The 17,337-nt window shown below is 36.8% G+C and overlaps 1 protein-coding gene and 2 pseudogenes across 5 annotated transcripts in view; 2 read left to right on the top strand and 1 right to left on the bottom strand.

Annotated features, from left to right (window-relative positions):
- Nucleotides 1-11,604, bottom strand: part of LOC105035200 (autophagy-related protein 8C-like) — a 35,428-nt gene extending 23,824 nt beyond the window's left edge. For 2 of the 5 annotated variants that reach the window (XM_010910652.4, XM_073257965.1), the window contains exons 1-2: nt 11,332-11,604; nt 11,160-11,202 (exon numbers count right to left, since the gene is read on the bottom strand). In XM_010910652.4, the coding sequence (XP_010908954.2) occupies nt 11,160-11,202; nt 11,332-11,589 (301 nt within the window). In that variant the 5' untranslated portion in view covers nt 11,590-11,604. Of the gene's footprint in view, nt 1-11,159 lie in introns of all 5 variants that reach the window. The other 3 variants (XM_073257966.1, XM_010910651.4, XM_029261871.2) reach the window with 3 other exon arrangements.
- On the top strand, nt 7,221-7,958 carry LOC140858160 (uncharacterized; annotated as a pseudogene).
- LOC140857751 (uncharacterized) lies at nt 8,188-8,712 on the top strand (annotated as a pseudogene).
- Nucleotides 11,605-17,337: the final 5,733 nt, after the last annotated feature.

Raw genomic sequence — 17,337 nt, 5'->3', positions numbered from 1 at the left:
GAATGGTTTGTTTGCTGAAGAAATCGCTGTACGGATTGAAAGTCTTCTAGATAGTGGTACCAGTATTTGACACCTATGTGAGGAGTATTGGCCTTTCCAGATATGATTATGACTCATATGTGTATGTTAGATCTTTGGATGATGGATTTAGGATATATTTACTGTTATATGTAGATGATATGTTGATTGCATGCAAGAGTAAAGTTGTGCAGGAGTTGAAAGAAGCTTTGTCTCGGGAGTTTGAGATGAAGGACTTGGGACCTGCATGGAAGATCTTAGATATGGAGATCAACAGAGATAGATCCAAAAAGCTGTTGCACTTATCTCAGGGAGGCTACATAAGGAAGATCTTGGAAAGATATGGGATGAAGGATGCAAAACCAACAGAGCTGTCACTTGTCAGGAACTTCAGACTTTCGAAGACTATGTCGCCAAAGACTGAGATGGAGGCTCAAAAAATGGAAAGTACCATATGCCTCTAGTGTGGGGAGCATTATATACTCTATAATGTGTTGTAGATCGGATATAGCCCATGCAGTGAGTCAGATGAGCAGGTTTATGGCGCAGCTTGGCAGGAAGTACTACAGAGCACTAAAAGATATTTTCAGATACTTGATTGGTACAGTTGGAGTTAGTATTTGCTATGGTCAGCAAGAAGATGCTGATGGACACTCCAACATGTCCAAGGAGGCTCAAGAGGTTATAGAAAGGTTTGTGGATGCAGATTTTGATGGAGATGTGGACACTCGACGCTCAACGACAGATTTTGTGTTCAGCATGTATGGAGGTCCAATCTCGTGGAGATCTTGCTTGCAACCCATAACGGCCTTGTCTACTACAGAAGCAAAGTACATTGGCATCACAGAGGTAGCTAAGGAAGCCTTATGGTGGAAGGGCTTGGCTTTGGAAATATTCTTCCCATAGGAGGCTGTCAGAGTATATTCTAACAATCAGAGTGCTTTGTTACTTGCACAGAACTCCGTTTATCATGCAAAGATGAAACATATTGACATAAGATACCATCAGATCAGAGAGCTTGTGGAAGATGTTGAAGTGGAGCTGGTGAAGATTCACACCAAGGAGAATCCAGCTGATGTACTCACGAAGATACTTCCACAGGACAGTTTTCGCTATTGTGGCATGGATGGGGCTGATGGATAGGACTGAGTTCACAAGAACTTGAGAGCACAAAGGTAAAGATTGTGAGCTCAGATGTGATACTTCCAAGCTTTGGAAACTAATGAAGAAAAAATAAGGTGTGAAAAAAGCATCAGGAACATCAGCCAGCAGTCGAGTCGGCTCGAGCTCTGAGAGAACCGATTCGGATAGCAAACAGAGAGCTATGTTTCTAGCACCAAAGGATGACACAGTAGTCAAGTTGGCTCGAGCTCTGAGAGAGCCAGCTCGAACGGTAGATAGAGAGCTGTGAGCTAGATCGAGTCGGCTCAAAGCCTGATAGAGCCGGCTCGAACAACGAGACAAAAAGTAGTGTTTTCGATACGCTGTGGATCAGACATATCAGGCTGGCTCAGACCCTGACAAAGCCAGCTTGATGGCAGGGACAAAAGACTTTTGGTATTCTGGTTTGGGCTAGAATTGGATTTAATTCTAGTGACTTAAGACCTTGATTTTGGAGGTCTTAGGGAGCTAATCCAAAGATTAAACTAAGGGTTTAGTCTAATGGATGTGCAAGACAAGTCATGGGTGTACATGGGCTTTGAAATTGTACCTAATTGGATTAGTTGGAGAGTTTTTGGTTTGGATCAAATTGACCATGTATATATAAAATTTTGTATATGATTTTGATGGAATGGAATCAGAATAGAAGCTTTTTCTCCCTAATTAGTCTCTCCCCCCTCATGTTTCTCCTCTCTTTCTTCCTCACGCCTAAAGTTCTTCTAGGCCCAATCTGATCCGCCAAGAAGCTTTTCCTCCCATCCTTACTGTTGTTTCCACGATCTACGATCAACAAGGAAAGATCCGATCCTGACAACATTATTCAGGATTGACAGCAAATCTTTGGTCGTCCTGAGAATTCAGGGTTAAAGAGATGAATTATGCGGTAACCATATGCATAGGTTCTTGAATATTGCTTTACAAATATTCGACCTATCCAGACATCGAGAATCATTGCTAGATGGTAATTTCGATTAGTACAGAAAACTGTTCCTATACTGCCGGCTTAGTGTTCGAACCTATGAAGTCACACACAAAGTCAAGCAACGTAGGAAAGAATTGATCTAAGTCTATGCATTCAATTTGAAAATACGTGACTTGATTGAACAAATAGATTAACTTAATTAAGAATTAAGTTAGAAGTCATACGGAATTAAACAGTTGACTATGTCTAGTTAGCACTGGACATGAGGTGCAAGTTTAATTCCAGAGATGATAATCATCTGATCTATGATCCAAGGAATTTATGAAAAATTGAATTCAAGTGCTAATTATTTCAAATTAGATCTAATTTAATTAGGCTTGATTGGGTTAAAAATCCAAATTAAACTTAAATCTATATCCTAATCAGATTGGGATTGACAAGTCTCTTCGAGTTTGGTTCGAATCTAGTTCGAATCAGGTTCAAATTGACTCAAATTGAACCCAAATTGAATTAGTTCCACGGAGTCCCAAAACCCTAGAACTCTCCCTCATAAGTTGCCGACCATGAAAAACAGGGAACGCTGAATATTTCCGCCCCTCTCTTGTATGTGCACGTGAAAAGTCATGACGTGCAATGGTGGGCATCCTTTTCTTATTGGGTTTCCTTTTTGGATAAGGTTAGGAGTCCTAACTAATTGGATCTTTGATCAGATATGGGCGTCTCATCTATTTAAAGGAGGGACTCAAACCATCGAAAGTTACGAGTTTGTTTGTGCGACAAAACAAAGAATACTACCGATGAGATTGAGAGGATCTGTGCTCTCAGACCTTGCGAGGCATCAGATTCAAGTAACCCTCTGAGGATTTTGATCCTTACTCCACTGCATACAAAGTAATTTATAAGGGTTATAAAGTTTTAGAATAGAAAACTTTTCAGATGCACCCTGGCAATCCGATCTTGATTGGAATTTTTCACTTCACTTGCATGGGATCCAGGGTTGGCCAAAGAGAGTCCACAGAGTCCGCTCGAATCTCACGTTGTTTCCTACAACCCCTCGCTGTCTACGGCCATGATCATAAGGATTTCGGCCATCATTATCTTATCAAGATAGAACCTCATGGTGGGCTACTCGTATCTCTGTTTGAGTAAAAGTTGGAAGTCGTGGAAGTGCGAAAAGCCCTTTGCTGCCCTGAAATAGTAGTAGACTGACCGACCTCGATGGTAAAGGTGGTCGGCCCATAGTCCTCCAAATATTCATCATCATACTTTTCACCAATGTACGGATCTTGCAAGAGCAATGCGTAGGTAAAAATGGGCTGATTATGCAAACCTTTAGACTGCTGGTTTGCTGAAAAAATCTCCGAAATCAGAAACAAGGGATTTCTCATCGTGTCCCAACACTATTCCTTGGCCGAAAAGTGCACCAATTATGTGGGGCGCACCGAAGTGCCTCCTCTAGCAGTAAAGGAGCCGGTGACTTGTGGGGACACATCTCCTTCGATGATAAAAATAGGAGATGGAGGAAAAGCGTTTATCCGTGCAACCCTACTTTTGCCCGAAACATTTTGCACATTGATGAGGGATCCAATTGAAGTATGCCACATTGGGACTGCAAGCGTTGTTTTTGTGATACTATCAGGCACCAGAGAGTAGAGTTTGAAGAATCTTTGATTATCTTTAACTTTCTCCAGTCACCACGTCAAGGCATTAAGAAGGATAATATCTTTTGGAGAGATTGTTCGATCGATGGAGCTTGAGTGCCTTCAACTTAAGCATCGTTCTTCTTCGTCATAGGTTCAAATGTTGGAGAAGTTGCCATGAACATGGAAGAAGAAATCAGTAAGAAGAGTGGATTGTTGTAGGGCTCTGATACCAAATTGTTAGGATTTATGCTCCCCTAACAAGAGTCTCTCAAATTCGAGGATGAGAAGGCCTCCGAAGGCAATAATATTAATGCTGGAAATTAAAAGAAACAAGAGAAATATAACAATCCATGCCCCTTAAAGATTGCCGGCCAGACTTATTTATAGCCTTCTACACTAGCTAAATTAATAAGGAAAACAAAGAGAAAAATAACAGCTAGGGCTGGCTCATAATTTTAGCCATTCTTGCTTTATTTGTTGATCCACTGGTTAGCCATTCTTACTTTATTTGCTAATTTATTGCTTTATTTGCTGATCTACTGATTTATTACTGATTTGTTCCCAAATTGAAATGGAAATCCTTAAGCTGTCATATTTGTTTCCAACTATGCATATTACACTCCTTATCGAAATAAGGCTGAATCAAGCTAGATTTGTGACCAGTCAACTGTCCTATTTGTTTCCAACTATGCTGATTACATGCCTTATCAAAATAGGGCTAAATCAAATTAGATTTGTGACTGGTTAAGGTTGCCATTGTAACACTTAGTGAATCACATATCATAGTAAATTACAAGGAATACATAAGATAAAACAACGAACTTTTACTCTGCACTACAGATTGCAAAGCAACAAATTGAAGGGCCTCTAAAGCTCTACACATCAACAAGAAACACTCTGAAGTGTAAGAACTCCACCATTACCAAAAATGAATATGTATTGAAAATGACCCAACCAGCTCCATCATGGCATCAAGTGGATATCTCCCTCGGCAACCTTAATATAGTTACATAAATTAAACAGTATATCTAAACAATGATTAATTAATCATACCATTCATGACCAAAAATATAAAATGGCAATGAAAAATTGCAAGCTTACACTTATCAACCATTGCAATCTAAAGTACTTAGAAAAGCTGTAAGAGTAAGAAATAAGTATCTTTGGACCATCATAAACTAATAGAGCATAGGTAGAAGGAAAAAGGGCAATAAAGAAAATACAAAAGTAAAACAACAATAGGTGCATTTCTTAGAAAATCTTAGCAATTCTTTCAGTAAATTAGTCTTCATACACCTGGTGGAATTTTTCAATTCATTACAAACCTCAACCAAGGTTTTGAAAACCAAACCGAACCGTCCGGTTCGGGGCATACCGAACTGGATCGGCACTGAACCGAGTCGGTTCGGCCTTGATTTCCGGCACCCAACCCAAAAAAATTAAAAAAAAATTAAGAACCGCCCGGTTTGTGCCCGAATCGGGCCGTTTCGGTGCAAACCGGGCGGTACGCTGCCTTACCAAGCTGAACCGCTCAGTTTGGCGTGGGTTCTTTTATTTTAGGTGACAAAGAAGAAGTCTTTCGACTTCTGTGTTTCTAAGCATCTCTTACGCTCTTTCTCTGTTTCTTACTCCCTAACACCGAAGATTCAAGTGGATTAAAGGTTTTACGATATGTTTTTCAAAATCATGCTAATCTTTCCTCTCTTCCTCTCTTTTTTTTTTTAAAATTCATGAAAAATGGATAAACAAGAGAAAACTATGTCAAAAATACTTTTTTTGACATGATTTTAATATATGTTATAGATCTATGGATGATCTACATGATGACACTAAAATCATTATTTTCTTTAAGTATATATTTTTTTAATTAAAAATATATTTTTGAAATAAAAAATTAAAAAAAAATAAATTTCAAAAAATAACCGTAAAATCATATTATTGTTTAGAGACTTGTAAGCTACATTTGACATAAATTTGGTGTCCATGTATCAATGTTTTAACGCATCTTGCGAAGAGTGGCCTAGGCCTAAATTTGAAAAAAAATCAGCATTTCATGCATGTCCACCATCTAAGAAAATTATATGTAGTATCCATGGTAAGATTCTACATGGATCTGAGGTCAAATTATTTTTTCATAATTTTTAAAATTTTTATTATATTTTATTTTTAAAAATTTTAAAAAATAAATAAATAATTTAAAAATTATAAAAAAAAGATAAACGAAATCTACCACTTTCACGTAATTATTGAAGTGATGTGCTTATCAATTTTTAAGAATGAATTCATCAAGAAAAAGGATCCAGAACGTGACATCGATTGGGAGCATAGGGAGATGCTTTTAGATCGACATCATTGGAGATGTAAATGGTGTAACATAGAATTCAAGGGAAGAGTTACATGGTTGAAGCAACATTTGGCTAGCGACTATCCGGATGTAGCTGTGTCATAAGTGTCCATAAGAAGTCCGTCAATTAATCAAGAAATACTTCGCTGATTTTAAAGCAGTGAAAGAAAAAAAATTTGATGAAGAAAGTAGAGGTGGATCGTCGAGTAGCAAAACCACCTTCTTATCACTTTAGGAAGTCAGAAGAAGGATCTATTCCAGATGATGAGCAGGCACAGATCGATGCTGCCATTCAGACAAGCTTGGATGATCAGTGGCAGTTAAAGGAGGTAGTCAGGCGCAGAGCTCGATTTGGACCATTAGCTTATAAGAGCAGGTCAAGCTCAGGGAGCACTACAGCAAAGTCTGAGTCACGATTCAAGAGAATATCCTCAGAGAGCTTGTCAGTAGAGGCACTAACCGTCTTATATCCATGTTAGGAGCATTTGGCAGTAAAAAGAAGTCCTCTAAAAAGATTCCAATATGAGCCACTATCCACGACTTGGATCCATACGCATTTTCTAGTAGAGATTCCAAACAATAAAGTGTCGATATTATATTGAAGAAAGATAAGAAGAAGGATATATGGCAAGCAATTGGATCTTGATTTCACTTCAGTCATTCCCAGCGCATGCAGCAGACAATCCATATTATCGCTCTACCATATCATCTATACAAGCTGTCGGTCCAAGTGTAGATCCTCCAGGATCAAAGGATATCCATAGTGAGCTTCTTGGCCAGAATAAGAAGGATCTTGAAAAATAAATTGCCTCATATCGGAGCAAGTGGCCGATATATGGGTTGACTATGATGTGTGATAGTAAGACTGATCCTACTAGACGAAGCATCATCAACTTCTTGACATATTGTGATGGAAGAACATTTTTTCACAAGTCTGTTGATGCTTCTGCTGAGGTACAGAATGCCAGCTACATCCTCAGATTAATGGAGGTGATTTATCAGGTAGAAGAGCAGAATATCGTGTAGGTTATTACAGATAACGGACCACAGTATAAAATCGCAGGGGAGATATTGATGGAGCAACAGCTTGCGTATTTTCTGAACCCCATATGCTGCACATTGTATCGATCTGATGTTGTTTGATATTGGAAAGATTCGTAGGGTGCAGAAGGTAGTGGAGTCAACACAGAGCATCATTAGATTCATCTACAACCATACATGGGTTCTATCATTGATGCGGTAGTTTGCTGGGGGTAATATACTAAGATCAAGGGTCACAAGATTTACTACTAATTATACAGCACTTGATAGCCTGATTGAAAAAATATATACCTACATCAGATATTTGTCAGTCCTGAGTGGCAACAAAGCAGATATGCCCGGACAGGCATTGAGAGGAGCAATGTGGAGTGCTTAGTGACGAGACAATCATTCTGACAGTGGACCAAGAAAATAATAGCAGCTATCAAGCCTCTATATGAAGTACTTCGGACCGTGGATGATGAGAGATATCCCCAGATGGACTTCTTATATTATATGATAGAGAAGGCAAAGGAACAAATCAAGATGGCAGATCCACAGCATGCCAATGAGTATATCAAGATCATCAACCATCAATGAGACTATCAAATGGGTCGGGAGTTACATTTAGTAGGTAAGTAGCAAATCAAAAATTCTTTCAAAATTTGTATAAATAAACTTAATCAATTATGAAAATCTATGTGCAGCTTATTATCTAAATCCGAGACTCCAGTACTCCATACCTGTTATTGGCATGGATGAAAAGCTTTTGTCCATCCTGCGAAATGTAATAGACAAGATGGAGCCCGATCCAGACATCGCGGCTATATGTCTTGAACAAGTTCAATGATTTTATAACAACGGAGCTGTATCTTCAACAATTAAAATTTTATAACAAATAATTTTCTTACAGACAAAAATATTTAGAGAGGGCACAAAATCATTTGGAAGTAATATAGTAATCAGAAGCAAATCAAAGATGCATCCAGATATACATTAATAAATCTATTATCATATTAACATATTCAATCTTCTTTTTGATTTTGCTAAATTTTAATGATTTTGCAACTAAATGATGGATGCATTTTGGTGGATCTGCACGAAATTTGAAAGATATTGCCATTAAGATCCTCTCTCAGACGGTTTCATCGAGTGGATGTGAGCACAACTAATCGACCTTTGCCCTTATCCACAACAAGCAGAGAAACCATCTAAAACAGAAATGCCTCAATGATCTTATGTATGTGCATTATAATTTGAGGCTGAGGCTCAAATGCATTGAGAAGGAAGTTTAGCTAAAGTACTCAGATCCAACTACAAGTGATTTTGTTGATGAAGATGAAAATTTGATGATCGGATAGGTTATGAGTCGGCAGCAAAAGCCAGAGCTTGATGAGCTGAGATCGCCTCTACGACCTGCCAGTTTTGTTGCTAGTGAGGCTAGGATGGACGCCTCTGAATGGGCAAGTAGCAACATTCCACATAAGCCTCCAGCCGATACGCCCAGCATCCGTCCTCACAGTCTAAACAGCCAGAGCAAGACATGACGAGAGGGCAGACAGCCAGAAACAAAAGAAAAGAAAAGTCAGTTGCAGCTCCAGTAGAGAGTGAGCATTCGATTCACTCAGATATAGACACCAACAGAGCAGTGATGATAGTTCTTTAGCTACTCATGGATCTGATGATCATGGAGGGACCGGAGGACAGGAGATGCAGCCGGTTGGTAGTCTTCCATTTACTGGTAAGTCTCAATTTATGCACGCCACGTAGGATAGGGACCGCGATGTCCAAGCTGGTAGAGCTCGTGGTAATACGATTTCATATAGACGATGGGCTCCATGAGGTCATTCAGGATATGATGCAGCTACAGATGACCTTACACGTGAAGTAGGATCCATAGATGTATCAGGTTCGTCCTCCTATTCTGCATCCTCTTACCCATAGCTACAGACAGCCTAAGATCCCTATGGATATGGATATGATGCATCGGAGACATCATCTTCTAGTGGCTACCATCTTGTGCAGCCCAGAGTGTAATATGGATCGAAATTTGCTGTCGATATATTTAGATGGGCCTCTTCACAACCAGCCTATCAGCCCGATGATAGCTTTTAGAACCAGGATCTCAGTGAAGAATCAAGAATGAGTTATGATCCAGCACGCCTACCTTATGGAATGAGCACAGAAGATTATCATCCTATGTGGCTAGAGAGATGGACCGATGATCCTCCTGAAGATATAGGTGATCCTAATATTTATGGACATTGACGATCGACCAGATTCTGATGATAGGTATATATTAAGTATTTTTAGATTTTTTAATTGATTTTATATATTTTAGAATCCAATGATATCTAGTCCATGTATTAATTATTTAAGATGCTAAATATTATGTCATAATATTATGCTTAGATTCGTGTTACACGCGATTAAAGATATATCAGAGTGATACGAACATTAATGAATATCACTTAATATCATTTTGGATTTTAAATTATTTAATAATCCATAAACACTTGATTAGACACCTCCCACCCAAAAAAAAAAGAAAAAAGCCAAAAAAAATTGGTGTGCCGGTTTGACCAACACGCCCCGTACCGTATATCGGTACAGTACCGAACCAGTATCGTACTGAACTGATCGATGACCGAGACAGTCACCGGTACCGGTTTTCAAATCCTTGACCTCAACATAATGATGGTGTAGATTGCCACAACCCATATCTTTCAATACAATTTTAAGCTTCTCGAAATCTTGAGAAAAGGTTAACCCTAAATTTATAATGGCTGTTCAAAAAAAGCCCATATACAGTTAGCATCATTATGTTCTTTTTGTTTCAACTTTGAATCAACTTTCTCAAACTAGTACCTAATTTATCGTTTAATGTATCACATCATCAAATAATCACTAATGACCGAGATATTAAAAGCATTTAAATCATGTTATCAGCAATCTTAATTATATGATGCAACTGAAATCCTTTAGATATATTTTCAAAAAAAATCCCAACCAAGCATCTAGAGTACATGACGCAAGTCCTCCATATCAGTTTAACAAAGAACACAAGAAACTTCCAACATCTGGTCAGCCATGAAGTAAACCATGCATTAAATGTTCGACTAAGAATGAAATCTTAAAGAAAGAGAAAAAGGCAGAAAAGGTAGAAAAAGAAGCAAAATCCTAGCATAGAGAAACATCTCAATGTGAACGTCCACAAAAAAAAAAAAAAAAAGTTCAAGATGTCACAAAGAAACCTAAATTGAATGTTGTTAGGCCTTTTACAAGTCAAAATGCATTTTCCAGCTGTTGTAATAAATGCTCCCATTGGAGAGTGATATCTTCACATATTCAAGAAGGGGTTCACAATGTATGTTGATAAGGGATTAAGGAATCTAAACTGCATACTTTCAACCTTTCATTAAGTCAAAAAAACACTATCTGGTTACCATACCATATAAAATTAAACCCAAAAAAAAAAGATCTAATTTACATATGCTTATAATACTGATGGATCTAGAGTCACATATCATGGCAATCTACAGTACAAAATTAAAGAAGCATGAATTTTACTCTGCATTGCAAACTGCAAAGAATAATAATATGGAAGAGTCTCTAATGTTCTAAATAGCAGAAAGGAACAACTCAAAGGCTAAGAACTGCATCATTGCTAGAACTCTACGTCCTTCAAATATGATCTAAGGAGCAACATGATGGCATGATGTGCACAATTAGGTTCTGCATCGCTCTACAACATAACACAAAGATACTGATACAATAACTAGTCTAAATCATATCTTTCACAACCTTAATCGCACTTGAAATCCTTCTTCTTTCATAAAATTCAGAAACGAAACCCACCCATAGCTACCGTACAAGCTTATTCTCCACAGTAAGCTAACGGGGAAAAACCCTATAAGTATACAAGATCTACCTCCACATGGTGAACTATACATCAAACGCTCGACAAAGATTTAAAACAGGAGCAAAAGAATAACAAACAACAACATGAATTAAGAATTTTTAAAACAAAGAGGGGCTAAGGGCCACAAACCGAGAGGATGCTCCAATTTAAAAGAACTCCTCGCCATGGATCTCTTTCTCCGGCGATTGCCAAGGCAAATTCCCATGGCCATGTCAGTAAAACGACGAAGGAACGAAGAAAGAACATCACAGATCGATCGAGATGAAAACGTAATTGGATATAATAAATCAAAATGATGTACCGGTTCGCAGCACCGAAAACCGAACTGGCCTTGGATCGATCGATCGATGTAGGCAAGAGAATAAGTTCTCGCCCAGAAACGGAATCGATAGAGAACGTGGGGGAAATCAAGGAGGATTTGGGGGATTGGAGCGTTTGCAACAGGTGGAGGGTTTGGGATAGATAAAGGCGCAAAAAACCGAGACGGGAAAGCGAGTCCTTGGTCACAAGCAATCCGTGCCCGTCTTGAATTCGTTGCAGATGCGTGCAACGCGACCATCTAATCACAAGTTGGTGTTTGGTTCATAATAGCATTGACAGGGAATGGAGATTAAAAAATCCCTACCTAAAACGGGTTGATTATGCGATAAGATAGAGTTTATTAACTGTGAGGCGATAAAATAGAAAATTTGCTGTCCGATGCTTGAACAGCCGATCTGTATCTCTGATTTTTTTATATAATCATTTTATGCAATAATATTAGTACGATATGCAATGTTAAATTATTATTAATAAATTCTTTATCAAGATGAAAATTGACCAAAATTTTCACATTTTTTAAAAATTATCATCCAAAATCAATTCTTTGAGAATTTGAAAAAAAATATGTATTTTTTAATTTGCAAATCTAATATTATTTTGTTTATTTGGTAAATTCCATATCTATTGTACCATCCTGATAAGAGTGCCCTTAAGTTCTATTAGATATTTTCAAAATAATATAAATTTTAATATTTTATTTTATATCTTAATCATAGTATAATTGAGAGTATTAGTGGCAACATAATAGTAACGATATAAAAAGTTGCACGCTATTGCTAAGTTTTTAGTAATGGCATTAATATTTGTCATTAATATCGAGTATAATAGTGACAATATACAATATCGTCACAATAGATCGAGTAGTAGTAGTGACATATTATCCATCGATAAAAAGTCATAATAAATAATATATCATTTGTGACAACATCATATATGGTCACAAAAATTATACAATTTGTGACAACATATAATACACCACTAGAAAGTCATCACAGATAATATATTATCTGTAACAATATTGTTAACCCTATGATAGATTTTGATGATTATCCAATTTTGAGTAATTATGAGTTTAATCATGTATTTCAAGTATAGACGTAGGATTTGAAAAAATAGTGCTCTATAAGCTAATCGTATGAGTGATACGATGGAATTTTTTTTTGTAATCTTCCAACTCATGTAATGATATTATTTATTTAAAAAATAAATGAGGCATTGATTTATCATTATAGCTGCATCTTATTATGTTTAAGATTATGATGATCCCCATAGATTAGGATAATGATTTTAGGACCATAAAGAGTTCATACCTGTGAAACCTAAAATCCTAAAATATTAATCTAAAACATTTCTAATCACAAAAATATTGAGTAGGAGATCAATATTCCAAATAGACTGGCATATCTTTTATATGCTCAATGGAGAGAATGGCTGATTTCACAGGTCACTTATGTGGGACACTAATACAAGGATGTGGATGCTTATTAGGAAATAAATTCACTGAATTGATTCGCCGGCAGAGAACATCTTATGAAACCTTATATGTCAAAAGATGATTTTTTAAGTGGGAGTTGTGCAAGTAATCCTTAGACTTGAGACCACCATGAAATCTTATACACATAAATTTATATTTTGGTTCATACCTAAGCATGACATAAAGATATGTATGGGATATTCTGAATATTGTAGAATGTGTGTGAAGGTTATGAGTCGGTCAACAAAGAATCGATCACTCCTAGTAAGAGGAGATATCATCCTATGCATTCTCATCTCTAGATGACTTCGAAAGTCTTTGACCAAAGCAGGATGAAATTAGAAAAGATTTCTAATGCTTCATCATTAGAGTCATTACTAATTGATGGAGAATTAATATAAATATATATTTGAGTTTGACATGATTCCATACTTATGAATATGTTCATGATGCGAGATGATCGAGTGATTGAATTGCATGATAATTTGCCACTAAAAGATATATTTGAAATTTTCATCAAATTTTACATCTTCTGGATAGTCATAATACATTGCTAGACATCAATCTCGACTTGTATATTTGATTAAATTAAAGTATTTAGTTCGATCACTAATTAGAAAGAGTTCTAATTACTGAACTCGGATTGGTATAGTTTAGATCTTAATCGATTAGAAAGGTTCTAATCAAATTAGGTCAAATTACATCCGGACCTACTACTGACTAGATGTAAAATCCAATGGATCACACATATAAGAAATTAATCAGAGATCTATTGGATATAGTTGATAGAAATTTTAGATTTAATCAGATTGCTGGTAAGTATGCTAGCACGTATGACAAATCCTAACTCCTTGAGTGACCAGATTTAGATTGAACATTGCCATTTGGCTAACCTAATTTGGTGAGGACTTGGATTAGGTCAAGCGACTTAGAGACCACCTAGATGGGAGCATTTAAGCCTGATCCATGATATTTTATTGATCCCAAAAATGATTTTGATGATTACAAAATATTAAAGCATAAATTGATACTAATATTTTTCAAGTATGTCAAAGAATATTTTTGTTAAGAAAATCATTGTTGGAAGACTCTAAGTATGATTGAAGATCAATTAAGCCAAGCAAAATCAATTTTGGAGCCAAACGGCACAAGAAAAATCTTCCTAAAGAATCAGAGCCGACTCACTGAAGAACCGAACCAGCTCTGGCATGAAACAGGACTGAAACCTTGGCTTGGTATGCAGCTAAGCCGGCTCAAAATAAAATTGAGTATGCTCACTCAGAAAGATAGAGAGGTATTTTTCGAATTCTGAGAGTCGAGCTGACTTGATCCAAATCGAAGCTGGATCTCTTAGTGAAATAGAAAGCTGAAATTTAGATGACTGAGAGTCAATCCGACTCGACCTGTATCGGAGTCCACTCTCTCAGTGGGACAGATTGCAAATTTTCTGAGTTTCGAAGTCGAGCTGATTCGAAATGCGACAGAGTAGGCCCAAATTCAATTAGAGCTGGTTTGAGACTAATTCGAGCCGACTCGACGTCATCTGACAAGCATAACGGCTAGTTCTGCAGTGAGCCTATTTTCGTCTAAACAAGTTTTCAACAATGATTTTCCACCTCCAACGGTTAGAAATAGCTAGTTTTGGCATCAAATCCTACAGTCTCTCTCTGACTCCTCTCAATTTGTTATAAATTATCATATGAACAAACTGAATACTAGTCTGTCTGAGCTGCTAAACATGTTAAAAATAGCAGAGAGCCATTTCAAGGGTGAAAGGGCTTCGGTACTTATCGATAAGATCAATAAGAAGGAAGACAAGAAGGGTTTTAAGAAAAAATTGAACCCTATGTTGGGAAATATGTCCCAAAAGCCAATCGTCAACCTATTGACGGTTGAGCAACCTTATATTGTAATTGATTTGTTAATAAATAAAATATATTTTTTATATTTTCATCACAAGTTTTCATCTTCTAATGAACTCTGCTGTTGTGATGAAGTTCTTAGGACTATTTAGGTTCGATAAAGAGAGGATTTATCGATTAGTCCTTAAAACTGTTCACGATCAAATGATGGACTGTTAATAAGGACGACAGCTTCTATTGAACATAGATCATTGTAGGCTATATGGGTTGGTTGTCCTCTTAACTAAGGAGTGTGAAAACACTGGTATGGCATACAGGTAAGATGTAAGGGTACATTGTTATTGAACACGACCAACTCCAGAGTATTCTGCTGTCGAAAATGTCTCTGATGGGATATAGGTATAAGTGTCTCTTAGATCTGAGATCGCTTCAGTGACTTGCAAGCAACTCACTGTGCTTTGGTACTAGACTAACTGAATTTTTAATTCAATGACGGAAGGCTTCTGGGTATAGTCAAGTACTTGTGAAGTCAGAGTGTGATCGAGATGGGATTGACCACTCCAAGAGTTGGAGAAGAATGAGTCGCTGTATTTCAATTTAGCAAAATCTTAAGCAGAAAATCCATTAGATGGATTTGATATTTTGAAATACAATGTGGACAACCTGATCAGAGTTGACAGTTAAACTCTGAGATGTCCTATGAGCATTTTGGTTAAGAGGATGAATTATATAGAAACTATATCCGCATGGGTTCTAAGGATATTGTTCTACACATTCGATCTATCCGACCGTTGGGTACCATTGCTAGATGGTCACTTCAATTGGTACAAGAATTTATTTCTATACTATCGACTTAGGTTTGGACCTATGAGATCACACACATTAGAGTTCACGATCCAATCGGATGGTTGATCAACGATTAAGAATTATTCTAGGGTTAAACGATCAATACGATTGACATTTAACCTAGTGCAAGTATTGCAGGAGGATCGATTAGCAATTCGATTGCTAATTGACTTAATTTGATTAAGTCAATGGATTGAGATTTAGTCTAATTGAATATAGTTTAATTAGATTTAGTTTGGGCTTGATTGGATCAAATCCAATTAGTTTATTGGATAAGCCAAGTGCAAGAAAAAACTAGTCCTAGTTCAATTAGGACTTGGGTCAACCTAATTTCTAATTCGATTAAAAAATTAAATTAGATTTAAATCTAATTTAATCTAATTAAATTAGATTTTTAATTGGGTTAAGATATATTTTAATTGGATTGATTTGATTTTGGTTTGATTTAGTTTGAGAAACCAAATTTGAACAAGTCATAGATTGAATCCTAGTAGCACTAAGATTCCACCTTGCGCCACCTTAGCCCCCCATGCCCACTCTCTCTTATTTTGTGCGACAAAATCTTCTCTCCCAGGCCTTCATGCATGCCCAAAGCTTTTCACTCTTTCTCTCTTACATGGAATATGGTTGTGGACCAAGTCAAAGTAGGAATTAGTTTGGATTTCAAATTCTATGAGATAGAATTTTAGGAAACCAAAACTCTTTCCTTATGGCACTGATTTTATCCAATTTTTTTTTGAAATTTTTATAACTTTTATGGTACATATTGTGTGCCCTTTGCTGGTGGTCCATGATAGAAAAAGAAGGAGAGGGCGCCCAAGAGTTGGGCACCACTTGTCTTGCCCTGTTTGGATTTTCCTTGACTAGATATTTGACCTAGACAAGAATTCTTCATATCTCATGATTTAAGATGAATTTCTTCTTAAGATTTTTGTGGATTATAGAGCATTGAGAGACCTTTGGGGTGTGTGAAAATTAGGAATAAAGGGTATTGGGGCATGGAGATATAATAGATACAAAACTATGTGTTTGGGTTAGAGCAAAGAGAAGAAGAAGAGGATCTTCTTCTAGGATTGCTGTGTTCACCTCTTTCCTTCCTCCATCTGTGAGTTTTCTAAGAGTGTCTCATATCTAAAACTCCTTCTCCTACTTCTCATTTTTGAAAAAGTCTAAATCAAGAAGAAAGAGGTATCTGATCGACCATCGAAGAAGCATCAGCACAGTACTAGCATACTGTGCTGATTTTCTGGACCAGGACTTCTGATCGTGATTCGTGGGCTCGTGTGGATGACTCCTAGAGGTCGGACGTATGTGTGGCTTGCAACATCATCCTCAAGTCCAGATCAACAAAGTTAGAATGTCTAACTTGCAAGATAATAGATCTGATCTATTATATTTTACATATATTAGATGTAGTATAGAAACATGTTGATATGATCAATATGTAGTTCTTGCTTTTTATATTTTAATTTTTGATTCAATGCCATATAATAATCATGTAATAGGATCTTAGATCTAGGGATTCTCTAATTTTATAAGATAAATTTTGATTTATTTTAGTCTTCCACTGTCTGATCTTGAAAAAATTTCAAGATCTAACCCTGAAATTCTAGATCTGATTCCTTCACCCTAAGGTTGGCATCTCCAAGAAGAAGGCGAAGAAGGTCTCCGCCAAAGATACTTGCTATCACTATAGCAAGGAGAGTTACTAAAAAAGGAATTGCAAGAAATATCTTACAACTGTGAAACTGGCAAACGTTATCAAAGATTTGTATATGATACAAATGAATTTATCATTAAGTAT

Source organism: Elaeis guineensis, chromosome 5 (genome assembly GCF_000442705.2).
Source record: "Elaeis guineensis isolate ETL-2024a chromosome 5, EG11, whole genome shotgun sequence".
NCBI classification, from domain to species: Eukaryota; Viridiplantae; Streptophyta; class Magnoliopsida; order Arecales; family Arecaceae; genus Elaeis; species Elaeis guineensis.
Note: the sequence above shows the minus strand (reverse complement) of the source record. Positions and strands in the feature narration are given on the sequence as shown.